Below are 27217 nucleotides of genomic sequence, written 5' to 3' on the forward strand. Positions count from 1 at the left end.
AGATCCCTTTTTGTGCACACAGGGCGACTGTTGTGTAGTGGCTAATTTGTATAGATTATGTGCACACATTCATTAGAGTACTAGTCCCTCAGTCTACAGTACAGACTCTACATTTAGTGCTCGGGGTAATTCAGAACAGCCCTCCCCTGAGATCAAATGCTGTTGTTTGGTGAATGATTTGATGTTTGGTGAAGTCTTTCACTGTAGCTGACGCTCCTTTCTCAGACTGCCATGATCACGCTGTCTTCTCAGCTATTCTTCTTTTATCAAACAAACAGAACTGGTGATAACTATTTTTTTTCTTTCTCTATTTCTTTTTGCACCATATGTCCTTTGCTGCTGATTTGAAAAACTTAATTCAGTCCATAGATTCGTAGTTACTGAGTTTGTAGGATGTTCACTCTTCCCCCTCAGATACATTAATAGCCACAACAAGTGAACACGTTAATGTTCACACAGTCTGGCGGTCAGTGTGGATTCTGTCTGTTGCTATTCGAACTGTCACTGTGCACTTCAGTACAAATCTAGTCTATACAATACAAGCTCTGTACATACGGTTAATTGCTGAGCAGCCTATTATTTCCGATGCATCATATTACGATTGTTTCTGTCGGTCAGATTTGTTCATACTAAAACACCTCTAGTCTGATGGAAATGTCATTAGTTTTGCAAACGTTTGATAATAAACCCCTAGGCAAATAAAAATTCCAATTATTCCCTACACATTTATGGCAGACGTACACTGTTACTGCTTTGTGCTGTCTACTCTTAATGCCAGTAACATATTGTTTTAATAATACACACAAAAAACATCTTCACAAAACATAAAAAAAGCCAAATATCTCCAGTCTGAAGAGTTAGTCGATGCACTCATTAAGGCTACATGAATAAATATTCATGTACAGACGTTTTGGTGCACTTTTGGTGTGTTTGTTTTGCACTTGGCATTTCCTCAGAGCTCTGACTGGACTTCTGTTGATCAGCATGAAGCTCTGGTTGCTCTTTAGTTACAGGGTCTTTAGTTTCAATGATTCCATACTTTCTTACATAGTGTTTAAAACATAGAATCAACTTCAGGTAATATACAAAGTGCTGAGGGCCCTGAAAGTCTTTTTTTTTTTTTTTTTAAACACTATGTCACTTGCTTGGGAACAGAACAAGCTGCACCTTCTTCCAGGACTTCTCTCCTTTTTCCTTTGTCTCATTTTTTCAGACTGCTTAGTCACGCACATACTGGATGTGTTGATTTGTGTGTGGGCATCACATCAGTGTCAGTGGGAAAAACCCATATCAGTCAAACATACACACACACACAGCATGTAATAGTTTTGGGGGTGAAGTCCACTTTTCTGTGGTTCCTGGCAGCACAGGCTATCTGCTGCAAGCTAAGCCAAGTCAACAACAACCACCTAAAAGAGGGCAAACTTAAAGTCCCATCATTCCATTGGCTCCAGTCCATTTTTCTCTTCCTGTAAGTCTATCACAGTTATATAATCTGCTCATTAAAGCCTTTTGATGTTCCTCCTCTTTTCCTCACAGCAACTTGTGATCCAGAAGTTAAAAGCTCAGAATGAATCATGTAACATGCGGCAGCCTAGATGCTGGCATCTGTGAAGTCTCGTCTGGTAAATCCTTTCTGAAAAACACAAAGAAACAAATATAAGCAAACAAACGGTAAACATGTTCCCAAAGAATGATGCCGTGTCAGGCTGGGTTAGACATTCACACTGTGCAGCTTCAAGTTAGTTACCTTCCTGGTTAGATTTATTGTAATGCACTTTTCACCTGCATATCTGAAACTTAATTTACTTCAAATGTCAATGTGGCCCTGAAATAACTTACTAATTATTGTTTAATGAATTATTAAGCGTCTTGTCTTCATCTTTTTTTATTGCGGGTTCAAGAAAAGAAAAATGAATGGGCAAACAGATAACCAGTGTTTTTATTAATCTAATATTTGGGGACAATGGAACAAGCTGGAAATTAAATATTCAATCATGTTAGCAACCAGCTGCCTATTTACACACCCATCAGATACAGAGCAACATTAGCGTTCATGTGGAATCATGTTGTTGGACTCCTTACAAATCCAAGTCTAACATTCACTCTTCTTTTAGCTCTGGTTTTGTTTCCACCAGCTCCTGAAGGAAACACCTGCCTCTTTTAGCTGCGAAAAGCTCCACTATGTTCACCAGCTACTCACTAACATTGTCTGTCTGCTGTTTGGTGCTTCACAGGTCGTGCACAGTGGGTTTACTAAACCCTTTGCATTGAAAAGAGCCGCCTGCTGCTGCTGTTGGAAAAAGTTTTTGTGTGTGCAGAAACTGAACCAAAACTATGACGCTGCAAAGCCTGCTGAGAGACGAAATGCTGTGCAGACCTGAGGGGAAGTCGGGCGATGCTCCTCTGTGGGTTCATCACTAAGAGCAAAACCTTTCCTGTCAGACATAAACACTTGATCCACTGGTAAGAGAGATTTTATGTCTTTCTTTTAAGATGAGGAAATATTTTGCTGGCAGTCATTTCATTCAGAGGGTAGCTCTGAGGTAAAGCTCATGGGTAGTTAAAAATGGAAAGGATTTGCCCCCTGGGAACCATGAACAGTCACAGCAAATTTCATGGAAGCCTGTCCACTGGTTTTGCTTTGGATCAGTTTGTTTGCACTGTGACTAGTGAAGACAGCCCAGAGTGTGAAGCAGCTTTTGTTTTGTTTTGGCAGGACGAGTCACTGTTATTCCACAGGAGGAGAATAAGAGCCACTGCCAAGTTCACCTAACCACACTCTTCTTTCATTCTTCCCAGAAGGCACAAAAGAGACAAATGTCTCAGCCAGAGTCTCATTCCTGCTGAGAGCTGGTCACCCAAAAACTAAAACCCAACAAAGCCCCAGGCCAGACACAAGCAGTGACAGACACAAGTCGAACTTTCAGGAGATAAAGCAGAAGCAGAGGAGTGTCGTCACTATGTTAGACAAAAGATACAAGTGTTTAGGTTTGTTAAATCTCTAAAATCATGCAAGTGCAGTTTTGATATCGTCAGTTTTTCTGTGTGCTCTCTCCACTTCCAATTAGAAACCCTTACCAGCAGGCATTAAAGGAGTAAAGTCTTATCTAATATAATCCAGGCTGCTGTAATCCTGTTAGCCACTCTCTGTACAGTTTGTTCTTGGTTGTATTTTAAATTAGTTTCACATATTTTAGTTCGTTCACAATTTCAATAATTCTCACTGTGCTGTGGAAGAAATCATTCTTCAGTGTGTGACATGACAGAAAGAGACCAAGCTACCAGAACTTTGGCAACTCTACAATCTATTTGCTAACAGCTACTGAGAATGTATTTGCATTTACAGAGCAGAGTATCCCTAGATAAGGCATGAATAGAAGCTAACAATGTCCAGGCTTTCAGAACAGAGAGAAGGATGGAGGAGTAGGACCAATGGGAAGAGGGGAGTGGAGGTCAAGTGGGATAAAAAACAGATGTGTGCACACATCAACCAGAAAACCATCTGGTGAAGACAGAAGTTTAGAGCACAGTGTCAGCCAACACCCACACATTCTGCATTTTAACCCAAGGCTCGTCTTCATTCAAACGTAGCAAGATAAAATATCAGATAAACAGTGCAGCGTTGTTTTTTGCTTCTGTGTCTCAAATGTGTGGGGGATGGGGGGGGGGGGGTCGATTAGCTTTGTCAGTCAGTAAGAACGGCCATTTAACACAACAGCAATCATCTAAGATAATTATTTACACCTTACAATATCTGTATTTAAATTAATATATTAATTAATATATGAATACATGTAAATATGTATATTTAAAGTTTAAGTTGACACCATTACTCTTGATAGCCAGAGTTTAGTTGGGTTTTTTTTTCTCCATCATTGTTGGTGAACAGCACACTGAATTTCCAAGTTGTTGTTTACTAAAATATTAACATATATATGTTTGTCAATTACAGATAAAAGCAAGGGAAAAATCTGTAAGTTCATTTAATGTAAGCTTTAGCTAAGGTGCTGTGGCTATCTCACCAAGTAGGATGCACTTGATATAGCTCTCTTGCTTCAGCTGTCTAGTTTGTTGTCTCTGTGTGGCACAGAGTGCAGTAAATGCCACAGTGACTCCAATACAAAGTTCAGATACTGCAGCAAATACAGCACAGTACAAACTGTGGAGAGATATGGGGATACTGTGTCAAGAAAACACAGGACTTTGACATGGGAGACTGTTGTTTGTTTCCTGTTTGTGGCATCATTGTTTATTTTGACCGTAACTATCGAACAAATTGACTGTGTGTTCATCATTATAACCATGATGACAAATGTCCTCTAACCCTTATGAAGTACTTCTTTCTAATTCATCATATTCTCCTAATATGATGAGCAAACTGAGCTTTGAACCCATACTTTTATGGGTATAACACTATACAGTATGGAGGAAAGAAACTATTCACCAAGGCTTTGAGTACCAGGTGGCATAGTTGTTCAGCTTAGTTAACAGCATACAAGTGTGTGGGGAAGCTGTATGAGACCTGAGCCAAACACAGTGGGTCAGAAACTCCACCAACCATGCAAGAACACAGGACCTGTTGCGTGGGCATAATAGGTGAACTTAATGTCTTGGAAGTCTGTCTAACAACACTGGAGGCCAGTAATTTTAATGAAGACTTTTGTGATCTCATCTCTGAGCCTCAACTTAAGCTCCTCCAGAACCACTCGATAAGATCACTGTCAGGTTGCAGGACAGTGGCAGCACTGTGGAGATCACCGAAAGGAATTAATTAATGTTTTGGCTGCATTCAACTCTCATGACCAAAGCCAAAGGCCTTCGAGTTACTGTCAGACAACTCCTTTTATGAATGCTTAAGAATGTGGACCTTCTTGCATGACAGAGCACAAATACACAGAGTTACAGGCCTCACTGCAACTTAGCTCTACAGAGTGCTTTTTTACTTAACCTGTTTGATGCAAACAGACTGGTGTGTGATGACTGGTTTACAATGCTTCAAAGTTCACTCCAACATACAAAAGTTTGTGTGAGATCATGTGAATCTGTAGGTGCGCTATGGCAAGAAACCCTACCTCCAAATCCCAATCCACCAGTCTCCAAAGTTAAAATGGAAGAAGTTAATATCAACCTTCTGCCTGCAACCTTTAATTCTACTGGCTGGAGGCTTGGTGGCTCAAATAACTGCTTGTAATGTGAAATGGGCCACTCCTAGTGATGAACGCATAGAGAATTATCACCTCATGTTGCAGTTCCTTTGGTTCTTGGGTGCTTTTCAAAATCGTTTAGTATGTTTTGTCTGGGCCTCAAACTTTGATCAAATCAGCCTCATTTCTAGATGGCAAAAAAAGCTCTGATAAATCTACTGTACACTACCTGCCCATTACCAAACAGAACACAGATAAAAGTCAAAGACTGGCTTGCAGGTGAATATAGTGGAGTGTTCAGCAGCTCAAGAGCCAGATATTTCCCTCAGGAACTGGCGGAAATCAAACAAGAACTAAAAGAAGAGTAAATATCACAAAAGTGTGTCTCTGTGCCGTAGTGACGCTGAACCCAAAGAAAGTTTCCCCAAGACCACAAAGTATATCTTCCCTCATCTAAATACTGGACTTCATTTGTCAGGTGAACAAATGTTCATTTAATTCCAAATGAACATTAATGTTGCTTTCTTTGTACTGACTGTGTAAATAATAATAACTTCATAAAACAGTTTTATACTGACAGTAATTCCACTCTTGCAGGACTTCCTGCTTTTCTCTGATATAATTAAAGTCTCTTTAGACTTTGGACTAATTTGAAGACATCACCTTGGGCTCTGCAAAATTATGGAAAACATTTTTCAGTATTACCTGACATTAAATAGTCTAAACAATTAATAATAAAAATCAACTCATTAATCAACAATAAAAGATTAGATAGTTTTTGTCCTTTTCTCTCTTTTGGCCTGCACCAAGATTTCACGTGCTTGTTGCTGCTTAGCCAGCATTTAACAAAGGTGGCAGTTGTGTTTACAATATTTGAATGATTTTGCATAATGTCTCTTGGTATCAGCAGCCGTGGATCTCACCAGTTTGTAGTCCTTGTGTAGCTTGTTGTACTGGAACATGTTGAAGAGGACAGTTGAGGCCGCTCTGGCAGCTTTTACACTCCCAGAGCTAAACCAGGACACAGTAACAGTGAGAAACAAGGAGGAAATACCAGAGCATACGCAGTACACTGAACACTTTAAAACGATTTGCAAATGAGCAAAAGGTTACATTTTTGTGTGGTCAGTGGCCAGTGGGGAGAGCAGTAACATCTCCAGAATATGTAATGTCATAAACAGGAAACTGAGGTCACTGAGAAGTCACAGCTTTCAGAAGTACCTAAACCTAAAACATACTGAGCAATCATAAGGAACATGAGGAGAGGGTTTTCTTTCAGTATAATAACTTTCATAGATTAATGAACATCATTGGTGAGTTAATTTTTTTTAAATGTATGCTACTTTCTGAAGCAGCTCTGTTTTCTCTCTGCACTACACGGATATTTTCAGTATTACAGTGGAAGTCAGTCCTACCTGTTATCATGGAATGACTTAATGCCCACCAGTTTCGGGATGCCATTGAAATACGTGATGTCACGTGCTGCCAGGGAACTGCAGGCGACCAGGTGATTGAGTGCTCCACACATGTTGACCACCACCTCACTTGATGGCGTCTTCTGATGGCCATCAGAGGGCAGCTTGGACACCAGAAAACTCACCATGTTCTTAGCTGAATGGACAAAGAGCAAAGGTTCTAACAGAACTGATTATAGATAAATTCTCTGACCTTTCAGTAATTTCAGCCTTTGAAAGGTCCACCCCTGTCACTTTGGCGTTTCAGGTAATCTAACACTCATTCTTAAAGGGGCAATTCCACCAATTTTACACATCAAGTTCTGCCTAGGTAGATAAACTGATAGAATGTGTCAGTAGAGGCTGTTTCAACCGTAAATAAAAGTCCATGGGACATTCAGGGTTCGAACCCCGGTCTGGGCTCTTCTGTGTAGAGTTTGCATGTTCTCCCTGTGCCTGCGTGGGTTTTCTCCGGGTACTCCGGCTTCCTCCCACAATCCCAAATACGTGCACATTAGGTTAATTTTTCAAAAGATGATAAAATAGGTATCAGTCCCATTATAACATTTAATACTTGGGAAGACCCATTATGTTCTTAAGTTTGTAATCCTCTCATAAACTGGAAACTAGTTAGCCAGGCCGGCTAACTTTAAAACTTATTGTTCATGTCATTCCACAACCTGCAAAGTCATCAGCAGCTGCCACACACTCTGTGCTGTGTTTGTTGCGCATTATATTCTTAGCGAGAGTTTCTCAGCCTAAGAGGACAGGAACTCCTTCAGAGACCCTAGTTTGTGTCTTACCTGTGTGGTCTTTGTTGGTGGAGTGTCTGGCCAGATTTCTCAGCAGGCCAGTCAGAGGCCTCAGTTCCATTTCACTGTGGGTGTCTAACAGATCCAGCAGGATGGGCAGCATCTTCTCCTGCTCCATCACCACACCACCCAGCACTGAGGCCCACTGGCAGAGAGGAGCACAGATCACGTGAGCCTGTACACGGACTCTATGCAGCAGCAAAAAAACAACAACTGACATGAATATATACCCTGCCGTCTCCTGTAGTGATATTTTGCAGGGCCCCTATGGCAGCCTCGCGGCTGTTGGAGCTGATGTCCCTGTTTTGTAGAACATGCTTGTACAGCCCCACCACCTTGGGGTGCCACAGCCACTCAGCTCCTTTAGGTTGTCGGGACATCTCAGACAGTATGGACAAATTCTGGTTACGCTGCTGTGGAGACGGTGAAAGAGAAAGAATTTTTTAAAAAGTTATTGTACTGTATAGTAACATACAGTTCATTTTGCTGTAGCTACACATCAGTGAGTTCATTATATTTTTCTCATATCACTTTTCTGATGAGAGTTTTTCTCTTGTATCAGCTTAATGTTATAGAGACTGTGCATCTGTGAGCCCTGTGCACAGGCTCTCAGGATCATTCGGAGAACAGGCACAACATTTATAACACACCCCCATCAGGATGGACACACCCAGCCCAGGAGGTGTGGATTGACACAAACAACTCTCTCACACACACACACACACACACACACACACACACACACACACACACACACACACACACACACACACACAACCATGATGTTATCAGCCATTCCTGCCAGGTTCTGCAGGGAAACAACAGGCTTCAACCTCTAAAGTCAAATCTGTCCAATACACTCTACTGTGAAGTCTTTTGTGTACAAGTTAATTTGGCCCTGTGGCGACGTAGCAGGTCAAATGATATCTTGCATCATTACCTCCAGCAAATTTCATACATTTGTACGGTGATGATATGATGTCTTCGTGTCAGACAGAAGTAGAAATAGCAGCTTCTCATTTCTAGCCTGAAATGACCACCTTTGCTCACAGATTTTACGAGCTAATATTAACTCCATTAGTTGGTCAAATCCATTATGTGCCATTAAATGTCTGTCTGACTTTTCAAATGTTTCCAGCTGATTCGTTTTAAAACAAGAACCTTGTAAAATGGATCTAAAATATACTCCTCATGGCTTCACGGTCCTAAAGCTGCATGTCTGAAGCAAAAAGCAGCAGCAGCCTTGATAAACAGCATCACACCTGTATCCCAGTGTAAAGCTAGTCTTAATAATAAGTAATAGTAATAGTAATATACTGTAAATATGATAAGGCTGTGATGAGACTGTTATTTCACTCTAACATAACCCTGTTTGGCTGTTTAGCTTACATACTTGGACAAACATGGCTGAGGTTAGATTTATGCTTCAGTGTTGAAACTTTCAGACCGTGTGTTTCACTTTGAATGTTAGCAGATCAACAAAGTGTTTAATCAGTTCCTCACATTGTGCTCTTCTGTTTTTGGTTATGGAAAGGCTGAAGACACCACCCTCCTAACTCCTTTTATGCAGAGTTTCACTGTTATGTACGGCCCAATGCACATTGCTTCAGTATGTGGGGCAATACTAAGCTTGACAGGCCTGCGGTGCCTAGTTACCAGTGCAAAACTATGTTTGGACATTTGCTGTTGGGGGGGAGGGGTTTAAGTACACCGTGTGTTTGGCCATTGGTTTTCTAGAAGGTAGGACCAGAGGTGGGTCAAGGGAAAAAATCAGACCAGAGCCCAGGTGTCATCCTTTGGAGACCCTGTTTTTTCCATACAGGCTTTCACAGTATTCTAAACAGGAAGTGTCAACATGTCTTTCTCCAGACTTAAGTGTCAACAGATGAACAGACAAAGGGACAGATCACTACCCTCAGACCACACTAAAGCTGGATTAAAATCCTCCCTGCTCACCCTTCATATCACCTAGTGAATGATGTCCTCTAATCATCACATTTAAAAACACAACATATGTAGTTATAAAAGTCCTTTTCTCCTCACTCTAAGGGTGACTATGGAAGAACATGCACAACAGTGGGCCTGATCTTTACTCTCCATTAGGCTCCAGTGCTTGCTGCTGAAGTGTGTAATTTGATCTGTAGCTTCTCTTGTGTTGTACTGAAAACTCCCTGTGGACCTGAGGCCACTTCTAGGGTTTCTATCTACTGGGCCACTTATTATCATGGCTATTGCTGAGATTCCTAAGAGAAGCCTGACCTGCTCTGCGTCAGCGGCTTGACCTAAAGCTGAACTTTTCAAGGCTTGATTAGTGAAACATTTTTAAAATCGCCTCACATCACAGTTTAATGTTAAAAAATTCTAGATGTGTTATAATGATTGTGTATCTGACAAATAACACTTGTGGTGAGGTGATGTACAGGCTACATCATTTATACTATTCAGGTGGTTATATACCTGGATACACGTAGCCTGAATACAATACAGGCAGCTCCCCAGATATATAGAGTTGCATCAGCGAGTGGGATGTGAGGGGTGTAGCTATGGCGGACAAGTTGAATGAGCCTGGTCAGTATCACTGAAATGTTAAGTAATTACATACTCTGTCAACTTAATATAATCTTATCTGTTTTTAGCCAAAGTCAGAGGAGTGAAGCCAAACATAAGAACCTGCAGTAACAAATCAATACACCCTTCATTAGTGAGATTGCATTCTTTTATTTGTTTAATATTTTATATGTCTTCCTTTATTATGGTGATAGATTCAGTCCTCCTGTTCATTCCAGCTCTTTGATGGATGGGGTTTGTTGCTCCACCTTCCACTTTAAAATACTCCTAAGTTGTTCTATGGGATTGAAGTCAGGGGACATACATGGTCAGGTCATAGTTTTCACTTTTCTGTTCTTTATTAACTCTTGTGTGAATCCCCCTCGCAGTGTGCTTGGGATCATTGTCAATTTCTCTCCTGTCGAGCCTCCTGAGGCTGGTAGTCATCTCTTCATTCAGTATTTGGGTATAAACCCTCATTCATAGTATCTATAAATGTTATCTCCCCTACACGTAGCATCATATCAGCAAACTCCCATCTCCATGTTCCACAGTCAGCACTGTGCAGTCACAGTAAACAGCACTGGGGCAGATGGTTTCATAATTGATGACAGGTGTGTAATTTCATGAGTGTGATGCATTTTACCTCAGTGTTTTTTTTGCCATACAGAGTAAAGCAGCCGATGGCGGAACTGTCCCTGGAGGCAGAGTCTCTCGTTGGGCCCTCCAGACGGAGTCGGACTGAGGGAGGAAGCTCTGTGTACAGCTGGTAGGACAGATTCCTCATCACACACAGTGAATTCTCCAAACCCTAAACATTAAGAAAGACAGAGAGAGTGGAGGCAAATGTGGATTTGACATGAGGGTTAACTAACTATCCTGAGTTAATGCTGAAACAACTGGGTAGAAGCTGATACTTTGATCATATGAAACCTGATCTCAGTGCTTGATGTACCTCCTATATGTCAAAGTCAAGGCCCGCGGGCCACATCCGGCCCGCAAAAGAATTTTCTGTGGCCCCCGGGATGATATTTGATTAGTATTAGAACCGGCCCACTGGCCGTAGCCACCCGCTGCCGTTTTGCGTGCGCCAATACCACATTACCCACAATGCAACGGTAGCGAACAGACTCACTGCAGTGCTAGCCTGGTTGTCATGACTACCAAAACTCTTCGCGCTATTGCAGTGCAGCAAGCGGGCATTCTTTTAATTATCCATCAGCAGTCAGAGCAGATGTCGACTTTCAGCTACCCCCCTCCCTAAAAAATGGCTAAACGGAAGGTGGACGCTTGAAATTACTAACAGAGCCATAAGACAATATTGCTTTATCCATTTAATGTACAGGACATGTGATTTTTCTTTAAAGGAAGTTTGTTTTTGTCTATGTGCCTGTTCAAAATGTTTTCACTGGAAATTACTGACAGAGCCATAAAAAATACTGGATTATTCATTTAAACATTAGCCTAAATAGTATACACCTTGTTAGGTATTGGTTCAATAGGCTATGTGTAATCATTTCAATATGTTTTAATAAACACTGAATCAGCCCGGCCCTTGGCTTGTAGCAAATTTGTTTTTTTGGCCCTCTGTGTATTTGACTTTGACATCCCTGATGTACCTTGATGTTTCAGTTTCTATACTGATGTGTAGAAACTTAAACTACCTTATGCTATAAATGCTCTGGTAAGTGGCATTGGTTCATTCTATATATAATATATACATTTCTATAATAAACATTTCACTATAAAAATAAACATGACATGTCTGAGAACCATGACTTCTGTTCAAAATTTTTGGGGCTGATCCCTCAGCTAGTTTACCGTTCAGATAACAGTGATGCTACATCCCCCCAGCATGTTTGTGTTGATGTTTAATGGAAGCAGCATGTTTATCAATCATCTGCTAGAAGGTTACAGGTTTACCTAAGTGTCTGCAAAGTACTTTTAGTTTGTTGCCTGTTGACAGTGTGAACTGTCATCTTCAGGTCTCTCCATAGATGTTCTATCAAGGACAGTCAGAGACTGAAGCTACTTCTTGGCGGCTTGCTTCAGGTCATTGTCCCTCTGACAGTTAAAGTGTCGTCCCAGTGTTGTGTGCACTCTGGAGAAGGTTTTCCTCAAAGACCTGTCTGTATTTGGCAGCATATATCCTTCCATCAGACTGATCAGTGTCCCTGTCCCTGCTGCATCTGTCTCATTAGACCAGAGAATCTTTTTCCTCATTATCTCAGAGCCCTTAAGATGCTGTTTGCCAAACTCCAAGTGGGCTGTCGTGTGGCTTTTACTCAAAGTGGCTTGTCTAGCCACTGTGCCATAAAGGCCTGACTGATGGAGTGATGCTGAGACAGTTGACCTTACAGCAGGCTCTTCCATCTCTGCAGAGGATGCTCTGTTAGACAGTTGGGCTCTCGGTTACCTCCCTGACCAAGGACCTTCTTGCCCAGTTGGCTAGGAAGAGTCCTGATGGCTCCATACTTCTTCCATTTCACAATTGTTGAGGCCACTGTGCTCCTGGTTAGAGCCAGTTCCAGCTGATATTGGGGGAGATGCAGGGTACCCCCACTAATTTACTTCTAAAAATGAGACTACCTGTTTGTGAGTTTATATGTGTTCAACAGGAACCAGAGCTGATCCTAACCATAGGTATCAGGTCGTTCCCAGTGTTTAATAATGGATCAGTATCGGCTAAAATAAACCTGATCAAATTACCATCCTTTCTTTATTGTTCACTGCTGTTTGGCCCACAGTGCTGCAGGGCTGCTCTCTTCTACCAGACCCACACGTGTAGTGAGCACATTCCACTACACAGGATTGAAAATTTGAACGTGAATGTGAAAATTTCTTTGAGCAAATCAGAGCAATCAATTGAGTGCAGACACAGAGGCTGGAAAATACACAGATTTACTACAACCTGATACTAATTCACCTACTACCTGTATACCTTAGTTTCAACAACTCCAACAGAGTGATACATCTTCTCTCTACTTGATCATATCACGTCAGTTTCAGGAGTCACATTAATTCAGATCATAGCAATTATTTAACCTGAACAGTTTCATGGTTTGGAATCAGGACCCTCAGAATTTGGATCAAGTAACTTGTGAAAAATACCGTGTGTCAGATTTAGTTTGTGTCAGTAGCCATAATGACCATAGTAATTATCAAATCAGGCATTGCTATTGTGCAGGTCATCAGTTACCTTGTCATCAGCCCCTTCCTCTTGTTGAATGTAGGACACCAGAGAGTCCACCAGGCCTCGCATGTCTCTCATCTTCTGTCTCGTCCTCTCATTTACTGAGCTCAGGTTCCTATCCACACGCACAAACACATGGGTGGAGACATTTAAATCCAGGTTGGGCTATCAGAGCACAGCACAAACTCTATGAAGCTGTCTTCGGTCCCTTCAGTTGGACCATCACTACTTTGTGTTTGGAGATTTCTGCTCTGACACATAATCCTGTCTCTGTTAAGGAACTCCTCAGGTTAACAAGGTACAATCTAAATGCACTTTCAGTTCCACAGAGTAAAAAATTAAGAAGGTTTATAGGTTTATATGATCGCGACCAAATTTTCCGTTGTTTTATGATACAGGTGCATGAAAAAAAGGTTACTGTACTGTATTTATTAAAAATATCCCCGAGCATCTTAAGCTCACCCAGAACACCTCAGTGTGAGCTAAAGTAAATTTTCAAATACATATAAGTAGAGACAAAAATTTTCCCAGAAGCTCCATCTCTGTCCTGTTTCCTAATCTACAAAGGACATGTCACCTGGCACCAAAGACCAGTGGAAAACGTGAGCAGTTCAGTGCCCTGCAATCACTGGCAGACTTCACTCAGACTCTCTGACCTATCATCTCATCGTCAGGTCTTGTTATCCAACACTGGACAAGTTTAGTTTGTCACATGCTGAGTAACTAATCACCTTTCCAACAGCCTCAGCTGTACTTTGAGTGTGGTGCTAATGAGCATATTTGTGACAAATTCAATCCATGAAATTCACACATGAACACGTGTTCCAGGTTGAACAGGGTCTTCTGTGGAGTCACCTGAGGCAGCCGGTGGTGTTGTTGAAGATGTCTTTCTCAGACGGACACAGAGGAATGCTGCTGCACAGAGGGACCAGTACTTTTTCTGTCAGCTCTGATAAAGCTTCTTTGGACAGCTTCTCCTTCAGGTTGTCTCTGGAGGACAGATTCCACAGGACACCTGCAGCCACAACAGGTTTTTAGTCAGCAGTCTGAGTAACCAATTCAAACTAACAACATATACTGTAAATAAAGATAAATGATTATTAAATACCCACGTATGGACATAAGTTCATTAGCAGGGTTCAAACCAACCTGAAAGCGAAGACCATTATTACCTGTGATGATCTTTCGAAGCTCCTCGTCAGGTTCGCTCAGGATGCTGACGAGACGCATCAGTCCTCCGGCGTCTATGAGTGCCACCTTGTTGTCAGCGTTTTCGTAGATGAGGTTCCGCGTGGCGCCAGTGGCGTAGCGCTGCACTTCACGGTTGTCACTTGTGAAAAGCTGAACCAGAGCTGGAATGCCATGCAGCACACGGACCTGAAAGAAAAGCAGATCAGGAACAACACACACCGTATACCGTGACTAAACATATGCATCCACACACACAGTACAAGTGCACTAACATATGGCTGTGCCCTTTGAAATAATCCTTCCACAAACACAGTTGCCTGTCTCAATCTTTTTTTCATTAACACACAGAGGATCACGTGCAGCACACGAGCGTGTGATCCTTCAGAGAAAACACCTGCAACATGCATGAAGACCAGCGTGAGTTTAATACGCAGCTACAGCTTTTCCTGGCACCTCTGTTAGGTGACAGTAGAATCTGTGCTCTGCTTTCACATGACTTATGCCTTCTTCAACTTTCAGATTCCTCTTTAATTTTTACCATGGTGTAAACAAACCGTATATTATCATGCTCAGCTACGCCTGCTGACACAACTGCAGCTCCATTTTATGGGCAATTACACTTCTCCTCAAGAAAATGTGAACTTGACATGTTTGTTTGTGTGGTTTGTGTTGGCTGGGGGAGAGATTGCAGTCTCATAACCAGAAAGTGCAGAGTTCAATCCTAGCTCAGGGCAGACAGCTCTTGGCAGCTGCTGTCCCAACACTCACTCACAGTTTACTCTGAAACTGCTTTCTCTAGATATAATGATTACCATGAGACCTACAGACACCAAACTCGGCACATACGTTCAGGAAGGTACCCACTACTCAGGCAGCAGAATTCATTTCAGCTGACCTCATGGTGACACCATAATAACCATTTCTACAGTTTTGCCAATAGCAAACATCTATTAACATCAAATCTCTGATGGAGCCTGTACTGACTGTCACTCCTCCTCTGTCGAAGCTACATACTAAAATATGACCAATTAGAGAAATAAAGACCTGCCCTAATACAAGCCTGATTTAAATAAAGGCCCTCTGCAGGTGAGGGGCTGCTATTTGAGGAAATACAGTAGTTTGTAATTTTGTATTATTTATTTGTATTGTATTTTTGTATTTTGTGTGCTCTATCTATCTATTTAGTTGTTGTTTAATCCATAAATGTCAGAACAACGCACTTAGAACCTGCTTATTGCTGTGTGTTACTATAACCATCATTATTATTTAATTCCACACACATGCACACACATACATGACTCCCTTTAACAGTTCCCTAACTAAGCAGCTCTGTCCTCTCCTTACAGACTCCCAGCATGGCGTCACACCCATCACTGACTGGTCTATCCTCCTCTGTGTAAGTTTGTTGCATTATTTCACCAATAACAAACACATATGGACACATAAACAGACAAACACATAAATATATCGATAAATACAACCAAACACATCCACGTAGAAGTGCATTACCTGGTTTTTGGCATCGTTGCTATGGTAACACTGGTGTTGTATGTATGCAGCTCCCAGGACTTGCAAGGCAGTGTCTGATTCAGACAGATATCTGACAGCTGTAGCCATGTCCAGACTGTGCATCCTACACACACACACACACACATATATGTATATTAACAGTGGCTCTGACCAGCAGTGTATGCTGATGTTGTAATCACATGACAGCTGCATAAATATTTCTCAGTCATTGATTAATCTGTTCATTGTTCTTTCCATCTATCAACTAATCATTTGAGTCGTGCAGTAATAATGATGTCACACTCCTTTATCCTTTCGCCTCTTCCATCTTATGCAGCAACGAGTTAGTGATTCATAAATAAAGCTGATCCAAGCCACTGGTGACCCAGATGTTTTAGCTTGGATAAATGAATGAATGAATAATATGTCTCACTCTCCCAGTGGGTCATTGCTGTGTATTGATGCTCCATCCAGGACGTCCGCTCCTTTCCCCACACTCCTCACACTGCGGAGCGAGGCGGCCCGGTTGAGCGTGGCCTGGTACTGCCCCGTCCCCATGACCTGGTTGGCCCTGGATACATGCTGCTGCCACTGTGTTCCCCAGCCATCCCCAGCCATGGGGACCCCCCTGCCAGTCCCCAGCCAGCCCTCCCTGTCATACGCAGAGCCCTGCTGCTGGTAGTGCTGCTGTCGGTTGGTGATACGGCTGATGGTTCGGTGGGAGGGGCCTTTGTAGGTGTACTGATACGGCAGCTCCTCCACCTGCCAGTAGCCTCTTTCCTGGGCCAGTATCCCGCTGAGGCTGCGCCTAAGGGTGCCTGGAGGAGGCACAGTGACTGGGTTGGAGGCATTCTCTGGAGGAACCGACACAGTCGGAGGTAAACCCTCCTGGTCGGCCTGACACAGTGACTTAGAGCGCCTGCTTCTGCGCTGTGACTGCGAGGCCTGGAAGCTGCTCTGTACCACGCTGGTTGATTTACGGCTCATCCTGGAACTGGTTTCCACAGCAGAGTGAGAGGAGAAACCAGAGGAGTGAAGGGGCACTGTGGGAACCTGCAGGGTGAGTGGTGTGAGGAGACATGAAAGGTTAGCACACAAACAGCAGCAGGCAAAGACAAAGACACCCTTTCTTCTGAACATGAAAAAGCAAATTTTCAAATTCTTTAGTAAAGCAAAAAGTTGTAATACAGAAGCTCTTACAGCACAGACAAGAAAGAAATATCACTTTTAACTGTTTTATAAGAAACAGTGCTTGAGGGGAGTGAAACTGTCCTGGACAATAAAAGATGATGTGAGAGTTCCTGTATTCAGCGGCTCTTTCTTCTCTGCTTTATAAAAGCCTTGTTACTGTAATCTGCAGGAAGCTCACTGCAGCCTTTGTATTGTTAGACCGGCCAGTTAAACACGCACATGTCCTGTTGTTGTTGTTTCTGTCTTTACATTGTTCTGAATTTGGTCAGTGGTGTGGGGCTTCAGCTTTCCTTCTCATGGACTCAGACACAATTAGACCAGAGAGGAAACATTATTCATGCACAACACTGGCTGTCATTATGTTCAAGTGTGTGTGTATGTGTGTGTGTGCATGAGCGAACTTGTATAATAATAATATTTTAGATCCTAATTGAACTACTGTTTATATTATTTTATTTTTATTATTTTCCTTCTTTTGGCTGAGTACTGGAAAGTGTCAGTTCATCCTTTAGCACATCAGTGTGGATGGTTCTGAGCTGTTCTTCAACCTTCCCTTTTGACTCTTGCTGGAATCCACTTTACACATTTAAAGTGATCTTTATTTTTCCTTTTTTTTTTTGGCGTTTCCTTAAATTCTCTGCTCTGTGCACCTTCGAGAGCCTCTGTTTTAGGTCCTTCTGAAGGAGGTCGATGCCCCTCCTTTCCTCTGCTGTAGCTTTTTTCCTGTTCTTTCTGTGATCAGGCTGAAGTCTGCACTGATGGTTTCCCACTCTTTACTGTTGGACTTTACTTATATCCTCCCACTTTACAGGGAGCCTGTTCCTGTTTGGACCTTTGACTGTTTCTTCCTGCTGCTGAATTTCATCTGACTGATTTGACGCTCCTCTTCGTAGAATCTGGTCAGTGAGGGGCCCTGGCTTTGAGATTTTCAAGCATTTCTTCCATCACTGATGAGTTCTAACAAGTTTATGTTGCTTTACTCCAACTGCACCTACAAGTCTGAAGAACAGACTGCTGGTTTCTCAAGAGTATTAGCACTTTCTTGATTCACTACATGCTATGAGGGTGGCTCCTGCATCCTGACGTACTGATGGAGACTGCTGTTATGGGTAGCTAGCCTATAACAACCCTGTTGAAGTATATTTCCTCCTGTCAGCTTTCTGTCCGAGCTGTAACACAGTCTCTCACTTGCTGTCAGCTGTGCTTTCAGAGCATTCACTGGTTTTCTACCAGAAGATCAGTAGAGCTAATAGGACTTGGTGTTTCAGTCCCTGTGGCACCCTCATTGATGAGCCCACAGCAGTGAGGGCTCACTGGTGATACCTGGTGTCCCAGTTAGATCTTCCTCACTTCCACACCCTCCTGCCTTCGTCTTGCAGCCCAGTTGTTTTAGTTAGTGACTTGGAGGGAGTGACCCCCCACCTCAGAGACTAGTTGTAGATGTAGCAACAAATCCCTTGCATCCCACGTCTACAGGGAAAATCTTGGTCTTCCAGTTGTTCTGGGCAGCTTCAGATGCCAGTGCAGAGTACTTGGCCTTTTTTCCTTTCATACGCTTCTTCAGCACCATCTTCCCACAGCACTGTCAATTCCACAACGCCTGCCAGCTTAGCTGCTGTAGACCATTGGCCTGAGTGTTGAAGGCACAATGTCTGGGGAAACACAAGCTTTTATTCCAAGTCTGCAACCATTTTCTGATCCCTAGAAACCCGCAGAAGGCTTGAATCCCTTTATGATACATGGTGCTCTGGGGTTTGACTCCACTGTTTCCAAGATCCTGGTTATGGACCAGATCTCAGTGCTGTCCAGTGCTGTATCTTTGAACTTCAAGACTTAATTCCCCAGAGAAGACCATCAGTCAAACTTAGAGCTTTCTGACAGGGAGAATACAGTGAGTCCTGACAGAGCCACATGGTAAAGCTCAGTACACACAGTATAAAATATCTAAACCACAGATTTCTGTAGACCTATCAAAGAACTAACTAACAGGAGACTGTAAATGGACAGTCTTTAAGTTGTTGTTTTCCCCCTGCTTCCTGCCTTTGACTTAAGCTGCACTAAACTTGTCCCAAACCTAAATTATTTTTGCACTGATCAGTACCAGACCTTTCTTCAGAATGCTTTCTTGCATTGGTTTCTGATGTAATGCAGCACTGGCAGAAGGTACTCACAGCTATGACGCGGCTGGGTGTGTGGATCATGGATCTGGAACTGAAACCATGGGTAAAGGCAAAGCTCTTTGGTTCAGGAAGGCTGTAATCTGGACAAAAAGAAGAAAGATAAAATATGAGTGTTTTTGGTCACTAAGCCAGTGTGTCAAAATATATTTAATATTAGTACTTAAAATATCACCTCATCTTATCCTGAGACACATAAATGTGTCCATAATAATGGCATAACAGTTACATTAGTATGTCTTTCAATTACTGTAATCATTTTTTCCAAGAATGTTTTTACTATTTGGCAAAACCAAAAAATATGACTAAATGAGGCCTGTTTTTGTCTATGCATATTCTCTCCTGAAACTGTTACGTGTTGTTGTACTTATCTAGATTATTTTTTATTATTATTTATAGATTATTCCTCAAGCTTCTTCCCACCTTTTTCCTCTTGTCGTTGTAATAAAACTTTGTATATGCTTTTTGAATTGAATTTTAACATTAATCAGTTCATAGTTTTTTTCCAAAGATATTGAATAAAGAGGGTGCAGGTCATTCATCAATAACCCTCAAAACAAAAGCAAAACTGATTGAGAGCTTCGGCTGCGTTTTTTTTTTCATAAAGGTTAAATTTTGGGGATTTTGCTGTTGAAAATATTTTCGCCAGGAAAGACACACGTTAACATGATTACAGAAACGGGGCCTGGACACTGGAGGCGGTGGGATGGTGGAAAGGTTAAAAAAAAAAAAAACATACTATACAAACTGTGACCTAAACAGAGAAACAGGACTCTGCAGTGTGTGAATGTGTTTTTGTGAACAAAGCGGCATCCAATGGTGACACCCTGCAGCTGAATGCAGGGAGTTTAAATGGTTGTGTTTACTGTGGTGTCTCAGGCAACTGGCCTTCAGGGTAGTGGGGGTGGTGGGGTGGTGTGTGTGTGCTATCTGAAGTTTAACTGACTACATCATGTAGTCAGTCAAATGACAGAACCACTGTAGCACAGATGGATTCACTTCACTGCACTAATGGAAATAATGTACACAGACATAAAGGAACGTGGATGAATTAACCTTATATAGACTGAACACTGTAACCACATGTGTGAACAGTCTCAGACTCAGGAGTATGTTAAACGTTATATAAGTAGGCTGCTGTGAAATGAACAGAGAGAGGAAGGGGGAGGAGGGGTGGCAGCCCATCCCGTCCAGCAGCACGGAAGGAAGGAGGGAGGGGAGAGATGCTGCTGGGAGGGGAACTGGGCTGCATGCCTGAACATAAGAATCACCAGGTCAGAGGTCACAGAAGGTATGCTCATACACGACCACCACAATAGGGACAACACCCACAAGCACATAGCCTATAACCTATTATATGTAACCAGAATCTCTTATCACATAACAGCAGAGTCACAGAGATCACAGAGAGGCCTGTACATGAAGCCTCTAATCAGCTGTAATAATCAACATGTTTTCACACACATTTTGAAATTTTATCAGATTTGATCCTTTGATGCTTAAATGCCCCACTGTTTTTAAACCTTATCTCTATCCCATTCAGCAGTGGGAGTGATTATTAACACTTGGTTTAAAGCCTGTCCATGCTGATGAAAAAAGACATCAAGAGCAGTCCAACTTGTCCACATGGTGACGTGTTCATTAGAAAGTGAAACAGTTCTCTTCACTGCCACTTGAGGTGACGGACAAACCCTGTGCATGGGTAACGCTGCTTATCTACCATCCAACCAAGTTGGCTAGGATCTTTTGGAATATCATGTCTCTGGATGCTGATCATTTTTCTAGGCATCCAGGGTTTTGTGAGTCAAAGCCTACTGATTTCTGCAAGTATGTAATGTTAGACGACCTGCTGCTAGAGCACTTATCAGGTGTGGAGGGGCACAACATTTTTTCTGCTGAAAAATCAGTTGAACTCAGTTGAACACTGCAGTAAAAAATCTCCATCAGTAAGTATAATATTTTGACTCCTGCAGATTGTAGAAGTACTTCTCATTTCTGACAGTCAGACAACGTGTCATACAAACTGATCATCATCACCTCTAATTGGTGGTGAAGTTGTTGGAGCTTCCCTGATCCCATGAGCTGGCAAACATCCTGACTTTTCTGTCTGATTTTAGTCTTGGCTGGACCCAATTTATGTCTTTTAGCTGTTCACTGAAGGTCTGTGAATTTCATACCTCCTCTATGAGAGACATGCCGCTAGGAGACATGGTCAAATGGGGATAAAGTGATCATTTTCCCATTTATCCAGGGGGTATAAGAAATAGCTGATCTGATTACTGATAAAATATTCAAATCTTATCAAGAACCTGTTGCACAATTTGACCTAAAGGATAAATCAGGCTTCTGGAAACAATATAAGTAGTAGTTAGGGGGATAAAAACTTGCATAACAAAAAAAAAAACACATTCACATGCCAGAAGAATTTCAGAATATGCTGCTATCTGAAGTTTAAGTATGTTTTCAAACAAGTTCTTTGTCAAAGTTTCATAACTGTGATTAAGCCCATTTTCCAAGATGACACTTTTTTTTTCTTTGGCGAAACAAGAAGGCTTTCACTGATTTATGTGTGCGGCTCCTCTCTTTCACTGTGATCCATTATACAGTTGTGGTATCCAGCCAAGCCTTTTCAAGACCATGTTTTCTCAATATTCTCCATCGCTGTCATAAATCTCATCTTTGTCCCATTATAAAAAATTGAAAAAATAAAACTTGCTATCCAACACCTTGGTCTCAAACGCTCGTTATAACCGTTATAACCCTCTGCATGTTACTTACACCCAACAATGCAAAAGTACATGTCACTAATTAACATGTTATGTCTTGTTTGTTAAATCCATACAGGAATCAACAGGCTGTTATGTACCAGACTCATGCAGACACCAGGATACCAGTGGAGACTCCAGCAGACACATGGTAGGCAGGTTTTGTTACTGCTGGACAGAGCCATGCTGCTTGTTGTTGAATAAGCACATTTCCCAAAATGTCAAACTGTTCCTTTAACACTCTGACCTGAGGTGTTGAAGAAGCTGGTGGAGTGTAAAACACATGGGACATTATTGTGTATGGAGCTGACTGCTGCTATCATGCTGGACTGACAGTTTCATATTGCCCTTGTTGGTCAGGATGGTTGTATTCCTTGCTCGTGTCCTTTTGCCCTTTGCCTCTTACCTCACTTCACTGAAAACTGAACTGTTTTTTTTTTTTTTAACACAACATGGATCGGGTGTTTTAACAACCTTTCACTCCTCAGCTGTTTTCATTACCTCAGGTAGTGAAATAAAAACTCTTCTGAGATGTTTTTCCTAATCACTTGGACAGGCGGTGAGTTTCTGACAGTACTTCCATCATGCTTTATTTTAGGTCTCAGGACAATAAAACCTACAAATCTTCAAAAACAGAAGCCCTGCAATGAAAAATGATGAAAAATAATCTGGTCTAATTATATCCCGATTTCTCTGTTAAGCCCTCAAATTTTAAGGCTCAATGAAAAACATGAGACCCAGCAGGCCTTACCCGACTGACTGAAGTACAGGCCAGGTCTAAAATAGTCTCTGATAACATGTTGTGAAGAGGAGATTGGAGAGGAATGTTCCGCACACAAGGTGGTCAATGAGCTCAAGGAGGATGTTGAACCAGACAATCGGCGAATCTGCATTTTTCTTTCAACGTGTTTTATCACTTTACTATTTAAAGATAGCCCTGTCCATTCACATCCATCCTCACAAGCTTCTCCTGTGACTGTACTCCTTTCCGACAAAGTTTGCATTATTTTTTTGCTCCACTCGCCCCACTCTCCATCTGTTTCCTTTGCTTTCATTTTAATCGTGGCTGGACTGCATCCAGATTACACTGAATTTTGGACCACAATGAACTTTTGCCAAATCCTCTTTGGCTCATTTAATTCCATTCAACTTCCAATGTGACACACAACTAATTCCAAACTTAGTGCACGACAGGTTATACACTGACTTTCATGTCATGACAAAATTTTACTTATTTAGGCTAAAATAAAATAAAAGCTACGTCACTGTAAACTTAACTAGTAACCATATCATTGGTTTTACATGTATTAGCTTATTTACCACACAATCACAGTCACTCTGCTGCCGAAGGCTGTGAAAGCTCATCACATTTAAACATACAACATTAAACATGTGGGTGGATACACTGTTCCTTTCAGTTTGGATGCCTCCTACACACAATGCTGTGCTCGTCACCAGGCAGCTGGTACATTTACAGAAATACTGAGTAATGTGCGTTGTCCTTAAGAATTAATAAATGAAATGAAATATTATGCAAAGGTTGGAGTGTAGCCAACATTAGCTGTCTTTCTTTGATAGGTCGAGATTTGATGATGGCAAAGGACCAGACTGTCAGCACTGACAGCAACGTGCAATTTATAAAGGGTACACAAGTCAAAACAAACACATACATACTTATAATGTACTTTGTGTAAATGTATTAGCAGACTCTTCAATCACAGTGAACCAAGTGTGCTTCAGTCAAAAGGTCAGCAAAAATGTAAGTTGTACATGTTTTAAGAGGCTTAAACTTGTTATTGTCCTTTAGCACCAGATAAACCATCATTATACTGTGTGTAAGAGACATTTGACTGTTATTTGACAAAAACAGGAGACTGAGTCTAATGAAAAGGGTCAAACTTGTGGGTCAAACTGAAATCCTGTTGTCTTATCAGAGGCAGAGGCAGAGGCAGGGGGAGTGGTAGTGTGTGTGTGTGTGTGTGTGTGTGTGTGTGTGTGTGTGTGTGTGTGTGTGTGTGTGTGTGTGTGTTGGGGGGGGGGTTGCTCCTTCCTCTCTTATAGTTTCTCAGTGAAATGACTATCCAGCCTACAGTGAGACAGATGTGTCTGGACTTGGCAGGCTGACTAGCCTCTTTCAAAAACCTGACCGTTTCCATGAGTTGTTTTGTGATCTGTGTGTTTAACTGTCACTTTCATTTTATGGAAAATTCTTTAAGTTCTTGATCAACATGTGAACATTTTTAACCCAAAACCATCCCGACTGGAACCTTTGACGCCGTGAATGAAATTTTCCTTAGCAAGTAAAGAAAACAGGAAATGAGCTGGAAATGACAGAGAGGTCAGGTTTACGTAGTGAACAATAAGAATCTGAGACTGAGGTGAACAAAGCACCGTGATAAACAAATATTCTGACCTTATTTTGGTTTTTGGTTAAAGGTTTGTGTGATTTGTTCTTTGTTGTATGAATTTCTCATCTCATTAAAAACTGTGAGGTAGTCAGAATCAGGGGGGGGCTTCATAAAGCCAGCTGACGCACTAATCATCCAGCTATAAAGTGAATAACATTCATGAGAAATGACTTAATGGTCTGGCCACTGAAGTCCTGTGATATCAGTCCTCTGAGCAGCCTTGGGATGAACTGGAGCACAATAACAAGCACCCGCCCATGAGCATATTTAGCTTTAACACAGGGATGCTATAGCTCTCTAACTGCGTTCCTGCCATGATGAGTTTCAGCTATCAGAGCTAAAGTTAGCCCGGCACAGCACGGGGGGGGGCTCTCTGAGAGTCAAGTCACCTGAGATTTTCTAAAGACAAAGAAGTAATGATGAAGCAGAATTTCAAAACCCTCACATCAGTTTCCTGCACGCTGTCTGTGTAACACGTTTCCCACATCTGTTGTTGTTTTGTGTTGAGAGGACTGGTCCTGGCTGTGTGAATAATGGTGCTGCGGTGGTATGTGTTTTCATGCCGAACAGCTTGGCACAGGAACAAAAAGGTGCTATGAACAAAATGATTTCTGTTAAATTGTCAAACGAGCTTCATTCTGTCCAGTTAGGTCCACATCTTAGAAAATACAGGAGCAGTTTCGATTACAATGCAACTGAATAACATCGTGTATTAGACCCTCCATGCCCCCTAAATGCCCACTTCTGTCACAACTTCTTTTACCTCCATGTTCTCTGTTAAAAATGTTCAAGCCCGAGCTGTGATAACTCCTGATAACATCATCAGGGTTGTTTATTTAAACCCTGGAAACTTTTTGCAATGGAGCAATACAGACTTTTCTACAGAGTTTGGCTCACTTTCTTCGTTACTGACCACATGCCAACAGTTCAGTGGGGTATCTTTTGCAGTTTCTTTTTCCAAAGTAAATGAGTAAAATGCTACGTTTTGGGGTTTTTTTTTTTCAACCAAAATTTACACAACCCCCAAACCTCAGCAAGACTCAGATATTATTTCCCATCATACCCTCAATAAATAACACCAGGAATTTCTCCAGAATTCATTTTTAGGCAACTGAAATGAGTAACAGCAAACGTACAAGGGGGTTTTCAGCCAGGTCCCTCCCGCCAGTTCGATTTCTGCCTCTGGATCCAAACCCCAAACCCTAACTAAGCTCAAATGGTGAACAGTTAGAAGTTACAGGAGGAAAGTGGAGGAAGGCTGTACCAAACAGGGATGTGGTTATCATTCAGGTTACCCATTTTAGAAAAAGAAAAAAGGCCTATAGACCTTAACATGATTCCTGCTGCTCCATCTTTAACTTGGACAGAAGTCATATTAAACTGAGGGACCGAATCTGAGTTTAATGTTTAATGAGCTGCTTGGTGAATGAATGACTAACTTACATGGACAGATCCTGTTTCATGTTTCATGACAGCTTTATGAATAATGAGCTGTTAATGCTGGAGATTAATAGTGATTAGACCATAAACTGGGTAAGAATGGAAACATGAAAAGAATCTAATGGTAAACTGTAATAAATAACTATCACCTGCTCTTGGCTCGGACAAAGCCATTCACAAGCACCGGGGGATGATATGAAGCCAACTTTTTTTAACGAGCTGTGACTGACTCACCTGTTGATCCGACCAGCGAGTCGTCCAGTCTGGGCAGGGAGGATGATTTCTTCTCAGCGAGGCGCATCCGGACCTGCTCCTGGACTCTCCTGGCTTTAGCCACAGGGTCCGGAGACGGGCCGTCCGACGGGACCACATAAGCGGTGCAGGAGGAGTTGGGCTGCAGGGCAGACAGGAAACATCCCTCCGCCACCGCTACACTCATGCTTGCAGCGGAAATTTAAAAAACTTCTCACCCAGGCGAAGGGGACGAAGCTGTGGGTCCGGCGGCGGGCGCGGCTCGTCCGACTTACAGGCTCGATTGTGTCAGCGTCCGCTACGAAATGGCAGCAGCCCGACTCTCTGTAGGCGGGACCTACAGAGAGTTAGGGGGGCAACCGAAAAACCACCTGCAGCCAGGATGTGTGTCCTGGAAATGAAGTTTATAAACAGCTGAATTTGCAACAACTAACAGTCATTTTCCGTTTCCACGTTGGAGAGATGTTTAAGTCTGTCTGCCAAGCTGCAAACCTGCTGATGCTGGATAAGATGTTGTACGACACTCCTCCCCAATCTGCATCCTACATGTAACAAACAAACAAATAAGAACCTGATGTAAGTCGCATAAAGATATAACAAAACAAAACAAAACATATAACTCCTGCAAACTCTGTATAAAGAATCAGGTTCTTCAGGCTGGGTGAATCATGCCCATCGGGGGAAACTGGTCTCAGACCTTTTGACCCTGTTGCAGCCTGGTTCAAAGCAGCTTTTCTGACTCACAATCAACTCACTGTTTTCTGCTTGTTCAGTTTGTTTCAACAGAAGAACAATACAACAGTAAATTCAGTTACATTTAAACAGTGCATAAGTGATAAGAGAGCAGGAGTGGACAGAGGTTTACCAACTGATACATAGCAGCTATGACTAGACCAACTATACTGGCTGTGATGCAGAGTTTCATTGTTCCAAAGAAAGAGAACACTTGGCAAATCTATCTCACAGGGCAAGTGCGTAGGAAGAGGACAAATGGATCCAGAGTAGCAAACAAAATCCCACACACTGTCAAACTCACAATAATGGATGTATTTTGTTTCGACAGTCTGCTGAAGGCCAGGCATGGAAACGTTGCCACTGATTTCATCATTTCCAGGTAAACAGTATGTGGGC

At 42.1% G+C, this 27217-nt stretch overlaps 1 protein-coding gene across 2 annotated transcripts; it reads right to left on the reverse strand.

Annotated features, from left to right (window-relative positions):
- Window positions 1-1078: 1078 nt before the first annotated feature.
- On the reverse strand, window positions 1079-26544 carry LOC121181051 (plakophilin-3-like). 2 transcript variants are annotated; one of them, XM_041036842.1, is made up of 13 exons: window positions 26069-26544; window positions 19216-19304; window positions 16287-16906; window positions 15854-15977; window positions 14326-14530; window positions 14009-14168; window positions 13160-13268; window positions 10607-10771; window positions 7644-7823; window positions 7405-7558; window positions 6563-6758; window positions 6071-6158; window positions 1079-1636 (listed from the first exon to the last, which is right to left on the reverse strand). In XM_041036842.1, exons 1-13 carry the CDS (start codon window positions 26271-26273, stop codon window positions 1595-1597), a joined length of 2337 nt encoding a protein of 778 aa, XP_040892776.1. In that variant the 5' UTR covers window positions 26274-26544; the 3' UTR covers window positions 1079-1594. The 2 variants fall into 2 exon arrangements, with proteins under 2 accessions (XP_040892776.1, XP_040892768.1); XM_041036834.1 differs by having other exon boundaries at window positions 7644-7826; window positions 26069-26542.
- Between the last annotated feature and the right edge of the window lie 673 nt (window positions 26545-27217).

This window comes from Toxotes jaculatrix, chromosome 1, assembly GCF_017976425.1.
Source record: "Toxotes jaculatrix isolate fToxJac2 chromosome 1, fToxJac2.pri, whole genome shotgun sequence".
Lineage (NCBI taxonomy): Eukaryota > Metazoa > Chordata > Actinopteri > Toxotidae > Toxotes > Toxotes jaculatrix.

What these genes read in the sequence shown, in the direction of transcription:
- LOC121181051 (XM_041036834.1), bottom strand. Translation starts at nt 26,273, where the DNA reads ATGAGTGTAGCGGTGGCGGAGGGATGTTTCCTGTCTGCCCTGCAGCCC. An exon ending in GCAACGATGCCAAAAACCAG is followed by an intron (nt 14,531 to 15,853) that starts GTAATGCACTTC and finishes CTTTTCTTTCAG; the next exon opens with GTCCGTGTGCTGCATGGCAT. An exon ending in CACCAACAAAGACCACACAG is followed by an intron (nt 6,759 to 7,404) that starts GTAAGACACAAA and finishes TTGTCCATTCAG; the next exon opens with CTAAGAACATGGTGAGTTTT.